Below are 10,873 nucleotides of genomic sequence, written 5' to 3' on the forward strand. Positions count from 1 at the left end.
TAAAGTAAAAAACAGATAGAATAAGTACACCTAAGAGTAGGACTACCCTAGTCAGAGTTAAATGCCAATCTAAAAAAGTGTGTCTTCAGCTTTGATTTAAAAAAAACTGAGGTCAGTTAAGGTTCAGCATTAACTGGTTATGGTTAAGGTTAGGGATAACGCCAAAAGAATGGAAGTCAGTGTGAGTCCTTACAAGGGTAGGTGCGCAAACCTCTGTGTTTGTGTGTGTGTGTGGTATCAACCCACCATGACAGGGTAATCACAAAAGCAGTGAAATGCACAAGAACATTAAAAGAGAGAGCAATTAAGAGAAGAGAGGGAAAAGTAGAGGGAGAAGACAGAATGGAAATACGATTGAGTCATTGAATAATAAGCAGCTGTGTGAAGGAGCAGGAGATGGGTTTGACAGTGACAGGAGAGACGGGGCGAGGAAAAACTTTGTAAGGTATCCAAGGAAAAAGCAATGGGGCAGACTGGGGTTAAGCTGTTTTCTCAAAACAGTGCGAATGCCTCATCTTCTATCTGCTGCCATAAAAAAATATCATCTGAGAATCAGTTACCTGCAGTGAAACTGAAAATGAAGAATATTCTGAAGGAAATGCTGTGATATTATTTTCCTTCTGGGTGACATGAAAGTGAGAAGAAACATTCGACCTTCCTCAAATGAATGAGCAGCGATTGTCTGATAATCACAGCTGTAACTAGACACAGAAGGTCTGCATAGAGGTGCTTTGTCATGTGCATGGATGATGTGTATTTTATATGTTATTTCCTTTTGCTGGACTGCAGCCCGGGCAGGCTGCAGTGTTGCTGGCTGACTCTGCATTTCAGGAGACGCCATGCAGGTTATTCCTGCTGCTAGTGTAATTTATTCTGTCAGTGGTCTGGTCCCAGACATTTCCCCAAACACAAGCTCACTGCGGGACACAATTACAGAGACCTCATGACGACATGGGACATGAGATGATCTAATATTGAGCTACAGTCTATAAGTTTCACCATTTACAGTGCATAATGATGGCACAAATGAACCATGATCCTCAAAGGAAGACAGCACTTTGTTTATGTGTAACATTACGCTGTTATGGCCTGTGACAGTATATTATCACAGGGCCCTTGAACGGAATCATAAGAGTCTACTAAATACGGTGTGATGGGATTTTCTCTTAAGGGATCACAGCTGTGGTGATCATAGCAAATCAAATTAATTCTTTGGAGTCCAAAGGGAAATATGAAGGCAGGGTTTAGGCAAACGAAAGCAAAACAAATCAGACAGCTGGGATAAGCACATAAAACTGCAAGACTATAAAAACAATACTTAAAACTATTTGAGAAAGCAATTATATGATAAGAGTTGGCACAAAAACGACCTATATACTATGTGGAGACAAGGCAAGAGCTCGAACTCTCCGTGTAGGACAATCAAGGACCTGTAAGTTTCCCTGAGCTGGATCTGACTCACCTCAACTGCAGTCTGTCATCACATTAACAAGCCTGTTTCTGGCTGCGTAAAAAATTCCATGTCAGCAAACGGTTGTCGGTTGCTTCTATAAACAGTCTATTAAACAGACATCAAAGCAGGCAAATGTCTTTTACAGAGAGCTTAGTTCCCTGCAGGATGAAAAAGATGTGACTTGATCTAAAGACAGTTTCTTGTTGAGATCAGTGTCTGAATATTTGATTTGGACCAGCTCGATTTCCTCTCTCTTAATAACAGTCATTGCAGCTGCAGAGGACAATATGAAAAATAGTCAATACTCATTGTCCTTAGTTTTTGTTACATTTAGCAGAATAAGATACGTGGTTCAGTGTGTGTGAGAGGTACTGACACGTCGTCAGTACTGTCTGTGATGAGAGTGCCCATTGATTAAGATGTTAGCCACTTAACAAGGGGCTAACTTGAAAGCTTTGCTGCTTCACCTTGCTGTTAGATAATCTCTTCATGTTGCCGACATGGCACAACAATTAACAGTGTCTAATTAACAAAAGAAATCTACGCAAGAGGTTTTTCAAATCTGACTTGATCTTAAAAACATGGAGACCAAAAACACAACGAACTTTGTAACTGATTTTCATCTTTTTAATCCTGAGAAAGCACAGACTAGAAGATCTAATCTACTGATTTCAGGGATGAGATTTGGGATCTCAAAGAAACTCACGTGATCTAACATGACTTCAGAATATAAGCAGACACGGAGGTGGACTGTCTGCATCGTAGTCGCTGTTGTGTGTGCGATGACTGAGAAGATGGAATCAACTTGACTTGTACAAGTTAAGGATCTGAATTACTGTTCAGTCGTAAATATCAAACATGTTTAATACTTATGATTTGATACTAGCAAGACTGATGACATTGATGACGTTAAAATCTTGTAATTTGACCAGATAATCTGCTCAGATCAGCCTCAAATCAGAAGACACGTTCAAAACGAGGAAAAACAAGGAGCAACAACAAATTCCCCATATATAGTGGTCAGTTCATATCAGTTGTAGAATCCAACAATTACTAGCTTTAATATCTTTTTATAATATGTTTTTACAGCTATTCTCTGGAGTAGGATGAGGAAAAGTTTAATAAAAAAAAAAGTTTGAGATATTTAAATACTGCAGCTGATATGGCAGCATTATCAGGGTCATTTATATTCAGTTTTTCAAGTTGTGCAATGCATTGTTCAATCTCTGTGGAAGTGCACAGTGAACTCTGACAGCTCAAAAACAGCACTAGTGCTGAAGTGTTCCCTGCCAACATGGTGCTGTACTACCTCTAAAGCTCAGTAATTATTAATAAGTGCGATATGTGCATTCCTGTCTTTGTGCTAAATAAATCTATAGCTATCCAAAAATCAAGTGGGAGGTAATCTCATTCTAGTCTTAAAGTGTATTTAGAATCCGCTGGGTTATTCTAGAATTAAGATTCTCTTCATATTGCTGGTGGACATTTTTAAGACCCTGAGGCTGTATGAGCAATTTGCAGGATAAAATCCTTCAGGATGGTGCTTTTTCCCCGAGATTTTAGTGAACTGCTCAAGAAACTCTGCATCAGAAAGGTTTTATTTCAGTTCAGCCCTCTTTGAAAAGGATTGCCTCAAGTTTTTCCAAGGCTATAAAAAAAAAACCCAAATGACCGTGGCAGGGGAGAGAAGACTTACACAAACCCCTCGGTAAAAACACTGACAGTATATTTTGATCAGTATAAGCAGTTATTTTCACATACAAGTGTGAAAGTCCTTGAAAGATACGAAAAAAAGCCTCTGCAGGATTTGTACATCCTATCTTAAAACTGTAGAAGCTTTAGGAAAAAAGATAAGAACAACACCTACATACATTATGTATTTTTAAAATGTGTTATTAAAGCAACACCACGTTATACTGGTGATTTGTATTAATATCCTTTACCCAGGGGTAAAAATCTTGATTTAGCAAATTAAATTAAATTAAAGGATTGACTGCTAATGCAGCTTACTTAATTCACAGCATCCGGGCCTTGACCCCCTTGATTTTAAATGATTTCCTTTGATAAAGAATGTTTTAATATGGATTTTGTGAGCCATAATCTTAATTTAAAGGTTCAGGATTTTCATCTGCCACAACTGTCCAACTCCCTATCATCAAAAAGAAGTTATACTGTATATCATATACTAGTCATGAGATGTACTAACTGCACATTGCAGTTTGTGAACGGTTTTGTTTTCAGTTATGAATTGTTTTGGTTTGCTTGAATGGTTCACATTATTAAATGTGATAGTCGTTTTGTTTGTATTTATCTCAGATGGTGACAATTCACAATGTGAAATGGAAGCCAGTTCTGCACACACATACGCACAGTCTGCAGTTGGAGATAAATGAGCTATAGGAGACATTAATGGATGGGTAGAATAATAAAAACATATAGAAGCATGAAGACAGCATGTTGTTCAATATAATGGAAGGCAAATATATATGCACTATATCAGAGTGAAAGGAAGATGTGTGTGTGTGTGTGTGCTCTTATGTGTGCATTCCCCTGTGCGGAGGGTCAGAAAACTGTGAAAATCACACTGTTCTTCGCTGCCAAGGAACACTTTTCTGTGGTTATACACTCTGGGATCAGTCATTCATTCTCTCTCACATTTTTTGTTTGAATAAACCAGATTCAAGGACATGACTTCTTTTTTCTGTGGCTGACATAATTAAGTAAAACTGCTGAATCTGAGTGCAGTCAACAACCATTGCTAGAAAATAGACGTATTAAATATTTGCCAACTGTAGTTGGATCACCATGCCATAGTCATAGCAACACAGGTGTTAGCAATAAAAAAAAATGGTGCATTTTGCTTCAGACAGTTTGTGCTGTTCAGACATAGCTGTGCCGTTTGATTTCACTTGACATGAGGCAATAACAAGCAGAAGAGAAAACATAAATCAGAAGGCAGACATGTGACAAGCATGAAAGAATATTCTGTTTAAGAAAGCGTGTGTAATGTGCACTGATGTTACTTTAACAGACAATCACAGCCTCCACATGTGATGAATTCACGAGGGGTGAAATGAAGTGCTAGCTGACCTTCTTGTCCTTGGACTTAACTCTGTATGTACACTGTTGCTGTCATTGTGCATTGAACAAAGAAAGCAACCATGACTCACATTTTTGGAAAATTGTGGGTACAGCTTTGCTTGCTCCATTTATATAATCCAGAATCACTTGTTTTGGACACAAAATGTATTTTTAGTGACGTATATTCCTAAGCTATTACAATCAAAAGGGGATATATGAAAGAATGTTTTGTATTAAGTCATAAAATAACCACAGTGTCAGAGATTTAAGAAGCCAAAGCTGGCATGTTCATTTTTTTGCAGGCCACAAACTCTGTTTATGTTATAGGTTGGCATTTTGGTCTAATGCTTCACCCACTGCCACCCACTCAATAATGTAACTCATAGCACATTGACAAATCGGTTGCCAGAAGAGTATATTTTAACAGAGCATGCTGCAGCTATGGGTCAGATATGGTGAACATTACCAAACCTAAAAAGCCTCACAACCCCTCTCAAAAAGAAAAACAACTGTCTGCAGGGGAAATCTGAAATTATCGATACACTCTCCCTCTCTCTCGATGAATAATGTATAAGATGTATTTACAAACCAAACTCTTGAATTATGATTGAAATTAAATTCTGAATTCTAAAAGATGCTGTTGTACACATTTTACAATATCCCCGTAAATCAAATCACTACAAACCAACAACGAGGAACGCAGACTTCAGAGGCCCCGCAATGTCTGGGGTCGTTTCCCGATTTGCATGGTTGCTAATCCAGCTTCGTCCCTGGGGGTTAATTTTACCATGAAACTAAATTATACACACATACAGATACCCCCACTCCCTCCTCCACCACACACAAACAGCCCAGATAAACTTATCAGCATTTGCAAAGTGAGTTACAGTCTATTTTGATACAGTGTATTTTGGTCCAGGCTATTAGAACAGAAAAGCTAAGTGCTTCAGTGCCCGCCCCCTCTATCGCACACACACACACACACAAACGCATGATAGCCATACCACACGTGCTGTATACATGTACATCTTTCACGACAACAACACTGACTTAACAAACTCTTAAGCCTCCTGTTTAGCTTACATGTATCGTGTACACAGAGGGCTGCCCATGTTAGTTCAACCAAAACAGGTTTATCCAGAGGGGGAGGCTGAGTGGAGTGGGGAAGGTGTGGGGGACTGTGGACAGTCTCAACCCTGCCAACCTTCACATGCTGTTTGTTACCATGTGGGATATTCCCAGGGGTTTTAACAACTTCAGGTAGTTGTGGCAGTAAGGTGATCGACATGTAGGTTAATCCAATACAAGTAATATTTGGAAAGGTTTCACATGTGAATGCCACGACTCGAAAGCCTTTGAAGATCATAAATAACTAAAGACCTGCTTTGGTATCATACAGCTGCCGCTCACTGCAGGGTAATATAGCAGCATTAATTGATGGTAATGCATTTTTTGGCCCAATCCCATTTCTCCTTTTTACCCCATCCACTTGGAACTGAGATGCAAGGTGTAGTGGCTTAAGTCTAGCCCTATGAGATGGGACACTCCTTGAAGAGCATGATGTGTAAGCAGAAGCAAAAAAAAAGTTTTCATCAGAGATTCAGCATGCCATCATCAAAGAATGAAAACAAGCAATTTTTGACAATTTTGCTGTCATGGACGCTAGCCATTATTATAAACGCTTCTCAGCAGCAAAGTGGAGACATGACAGAAAATATCTGCAACGCCTGAGAATAGTGAACCAGTTTATAGTACGTGCAAAAGACTGCAAACAAACATTGCTGTGGTTGGCATAGCTACACAACATCGTAAACAAAATTAGCTTTGTGACAGAAACAATAGTTTGCTTTGATTAGGTTAATCTGTAAAAGTGTCCCCCTGAAAAATTAATTTTTTAAGGACTAATTAGTCCTTACACGTCATTTTATCACTTAACCCCAACAAGAAGAGTCTGACAACCTATGTCTACTCTTGATCACTCAGCCCCACTGGGGTAGGGCTGAGTGATGGGGGCAAGGGTGAAGAAGAACTTTTAACCAGTTCACCAAAGTACCAGTGTGTGCTCTGACTCAGTCCTTGTGCTGAAGGAGTGAAACTACATCAGAATGAAAAGCAAAGGAAAAAGTGATGTCAATACTGCAAATACCATTCAGATTTAAGACTCAAGAGTCCTGGACAAAGTCAGATATAAAGAGATTACTGCAAAAACCTTACTTTAAACTATACTTATCCTCATTTTTATACATCTTTCTCTAGTGAGTTTCACATCCTCCCTGTCCCTATTTCTAAAGGGAGTCCAACAAAGGTGTCGTAGTTTAAATTGGTCTCACCCTTGTATCAGTCCCTCTTGTGTGCTCCTCAAAAGCACTCATTGCACACCTCCATTCTCCTTCCCTCCACACTTTCTCTCTCTCATATCCATCTGTCATTTCCACTGACCCAGTTACACACACAAGAGCGACCAGCAAGTCACCCACTCGTACAGAGAAACACAAAAAAAGGACCTATAATAAAACTGCTGTTGCAAACTCACTGAACCACAGAGTGTTCAAAGTTCCCCATGCCTCTGGTATAACAAAGACTTAACAAGTTCTCTTCACAATCCCAGTCCCACACTGCACTGCAGACCATCTGCTTGTCCCTTAACCACACATAATACACACAGCATGTCTGCCACATCAGAGAACAAGATGGGACACACTTCACCCACCCTTCACTCTCCTCTCTCTCCCTCTCCTTCTCCTTGGCTTTGCGCGACTTGTGCAGGAGTCCAATCAGGATCACAGCAGCCCGAATGCCAGCCTTTTTGTTGTGGATCCGTCCTCCAGTCTGAGACATGGTGGATGTTTCTGCTGGTGCCTGGAGGGGTTCTGGTGACAGCCGGTCCAAGGTCAGGCTGCCTCCAGGGTTCCTGGGGTGCAGGACCTGCTTGGTCGTTGCTTTCCGGGGCTCCAGTATAAACTATGGGTATCACAATCTTGGATCTGTGTGGTTTCAGGTTTGTGGAAATAAGTGGCCACGTTTCTGCCAAACCAAGAACCTGTTTGAATTCTGGTCCAGGAATAGTAGTCCTCAAGTAGTCCTCTGAGTAAAAAAAAAGTTAAATATTCAGGAGCGAGTTAGGATTTGGCAATTTTGTCAAATCCAATTTCTCTTCTTCTGGATTGAAGGATCAATGAGAATGTGTTGTACGCCCAAAGGTCCAGAGTGGCACTGAGTGGCTCCAGCTCAATGTGAACTTTTGCATTCATTCCCTGCTCTTGCTGTGGATCTGTACCTCGCAGTAGCATCACAGATCATTGTCCCTGATGAGAGGATGAAGAATTGCGCTACAGACAGCCTCACAGACACTCTCTCACTTCCACTGCATCTTTCTGTCTGCCTACCTACTCCCACCTCTCCCTCCTCCTCTAACATGCTCTGCTTCTTCTCCCTGTGTCTACAGCTTCTCTACTCCCTCCCTCCCGTCTGCTGATCCCCGCCCTCTTTCATGTGATAGGCTGTAGTTTGTACAAAGTACCACCTCCTCCTCCTCCTCCTCTTCCTCATCCTCGTCTACTGTATGACTCCCTCTATCTCTCCCTGCCCGAGCTTCTGCCTCGTTGATAATTTTATATTAGTCTCCCTGACCTTGTTCAATCTGTGCTTGATTTTATGATTTCATTTCTCGGCACATGCTTGTACCCTCACATCAACCCACTCCTGCTCACCACACACACTCTTGGTGTGAAATCTTGATTCAAACAGGCTTATCAGCCTATTGCCTGCTGTGCTGTTGCCAAGGACATCAGAATTGAAGTGTAACCCCACAAAATGAAAGCAGATTAAATGTAAGCATGTGAAACAAAATTAGTTTTTACTAATAAATGAAATTCCACGGTCGCTTTTGAGCACAGGCTTGTGGAAATACACAAGACATGTAAGACATGCTTTCCTTCATATTGTTATATTCTACCAAATATTTTCTCCATTTACTAATATGGTTAATTTCACCACTGATGGTCCAATGCTTCTTATTTGAAATGAACAGTCTATAATGTGTTTCTCTGCAGCCACAGTCACAGAGTGAGTTTCCTATTCACTTTCCTCCTACAGTTCAGTAAACAGAGCTAAAGCAACTGTGTTCCCAGAATATATTGATCTCAAGTCTGTTTCCATTTTTGGACTAATGTTCTACTTCCTCTCTCTCTGTGTGTGAGTGAGCAAACCAGCTGATTGACTGACCAAAGGTGTGAGTGAATGAATGAGCGGCTAATTGACATATTGACAAACCAGGCTCATTCTGACAGCATTTCATTTTCTGCTGTATTTAATCCATTCTATTCTCTGCAGGAATGACTTATGGAGATCAACCCATTCACTCCCATTCCACTCTCATATGCCATTCCCGGATGCTACCAAGAGAAATAACGGTTTTCACTATTATTGTACCAACTATCATCCTTTAGTGACTGCAGCTATCCAAAAACACTGTGGACAGAAACAAACAATAAATATAAGAACTACAAACTAGCATTATGGCAAATAACATTTATAATGACTAGAACACAACTTAATCTCTAAAGCATACATAACTCCAACCATAAAATTCTACAGTACATAACTCAATAAAGCTTTACATATGAACTATGTTTCCTGTAGAGAGCAGGAAAGAAGTGGTTTCACTAAAGGCAGTAGGAGAAACTTTAACACCTTTGTGTACCATTAGAAATGTTGTAAAGAAGTGTGTTAACACATCTCATTTCACAGGTTTTCAGTCTGGCTTTTCTGCATTCATTTACACACGTCTTTAATGTATTCAGGTCTCAGTTTTTTTTTGTTTTTTTAAATAAATAAACAGAACTTCCTTGAACAATGAAGCAGACTCAACATAAAACATCTAGTTTCATTTGAAGGTTAAACAAAGCCATGTGAATTATGATAATGTAGAAAAAAAAAAACTGTAAAAGTACAGGAACATCTTAAAAGCCTGATGCAGCAGAAAAATACGGTGAATCACGGCGCTCGCCTGGTTGAGGGTGGTGAACATAATAAAGGGGGTGAATGTTGTTTGACAGCTGAAATGGACTGTCTCACACTCTTGTGTGCAGAAGATAATTGGAGAAATGCATCATTCAAGACTAGAGACAAAGACATCCCCGCAGATGAGACACTTCAGTCATTGTCCAACAGTGGCCAGGGAATAGATTAATCCAGAAAAAACAGCAGTGACAAGCACAACAAGTAAATGGAATGTCCCGTTTCTACCCTCATGCATTGCTCTTCCTGTGTGTGTGATCAGCGCCATGGCAACCGTAAAGCCACCAGAGGGATCTGTACGAATCGCTTTGGTATCCGAAGGGACACAAGGTTGTGTCCCATGGAGACAGAAGACTTAGTTAATAATCTTTCTGGAATTTGCTTTCAAAAAATACTCTGCGATTTCTGAGCGACACAGTCTGTGGTCGTCGCTCGTTCGCTCCAAACCACCTGAGGATTTCCTCAACTGCAGTGAAGAGACAAACAAATAAGCTCAAACATTAATAGGACAAATTTATCCCTTGGGACGGACTGTTAAAAACACATACATGTATTTACACACTCTCCCGTACGCCGGCCGACTCCGACTCTTTTCACTAGGGTCCCCTCATGTGCGTCATCAAGGAAGAGGGAATTGGACACCTTATCTATTCACTGTCAGACACAAACAATATTCACTCCGAGCCCCTCCCTCTTCTCCCCTGTTCCTCACACTTACTCATTTACATACACTTGAATCAACAAGCAGACAAGATATGGCGTTCTTTCACAAAATGTACCAGAGGATGGAGAAAGATTACAGATGATGACATGATTTCCAATCCAATCCAACTTTGTTCATACAGTAAAGCACTTCAAAACAACCACCACAGTGGACCAAACTACTGTACAGAATAAATGTGGGTAAAAGTAACAGGCATACATTAAACCCCAATAAAATCAAAAATATTATATGCCTATCCTACCTATTTTTATCAAATAAGTCATTGAGTCTGAAATATCATCTCTTTGTTTTCATTTGGAATTTTAAAATGTCAACGAGCTTATGGAGAAACTTGTATTTGTGATGACACATTGGTGTTATAATTTCAATGGGAAACAGTGATGGTTGAACACTTGTTTCTTACGGACAAACTAACCTCCCTGTTTCCCTCCACTGCGTAGAGTCATGCACACACACTTGTGTGATCCTCAGTGGTGCCACACAGCTTTTCCTGTCACTTCACAGCTTCTCAAGTGTCTCCCAAACAAACAGATGCCAGTCTACCAACGTCACCTCTCTTTGCAGCTCAGTCTATTACAGGACACACATATGCACAC

At 40.2% G+C, this 10,873-nt stretch overlaps 1 protein-coding gene across 1 annotated transcript in view; it reads right to left on the minus strand.

Moving 5' to 3' along the window:
* Positions 1-7,905, minus strand: part of rap1gap2a (RAP1 GTPase activating protein 2a) — a 39,694-nt gene extending 31,789 nt beyond the window's left edge. Inside the window, exon 1 of the mRNA XM_083886697.1 lies at positions 7,245-7,905. Within this exon, the coding sequence (XP_083742823.1) occupies positions 7,245-7,372 (128 nt within the window). The 5' untranslated portion in view covers positions 7,373-7,905. The remainder of the gene's footprint in view (positions 1-7,244) is intronic.
* Between the last annotated feature and the right edge of the window lie 2,968 nt (positions 7,906-10,873).

Source organism: Microchirus variegatus, assembly GCF_963457635.1.
Source record: "Microchirus variegatus genome assembly, chromosome: 3".
Taxonomy (NCBI): domain Eukaryota; kingdom Metazoa; phylum Chordata; class Actinopteri; order Pleuronectiformes; family Soleidae; genus Microchirus; species Microchirus variegatus.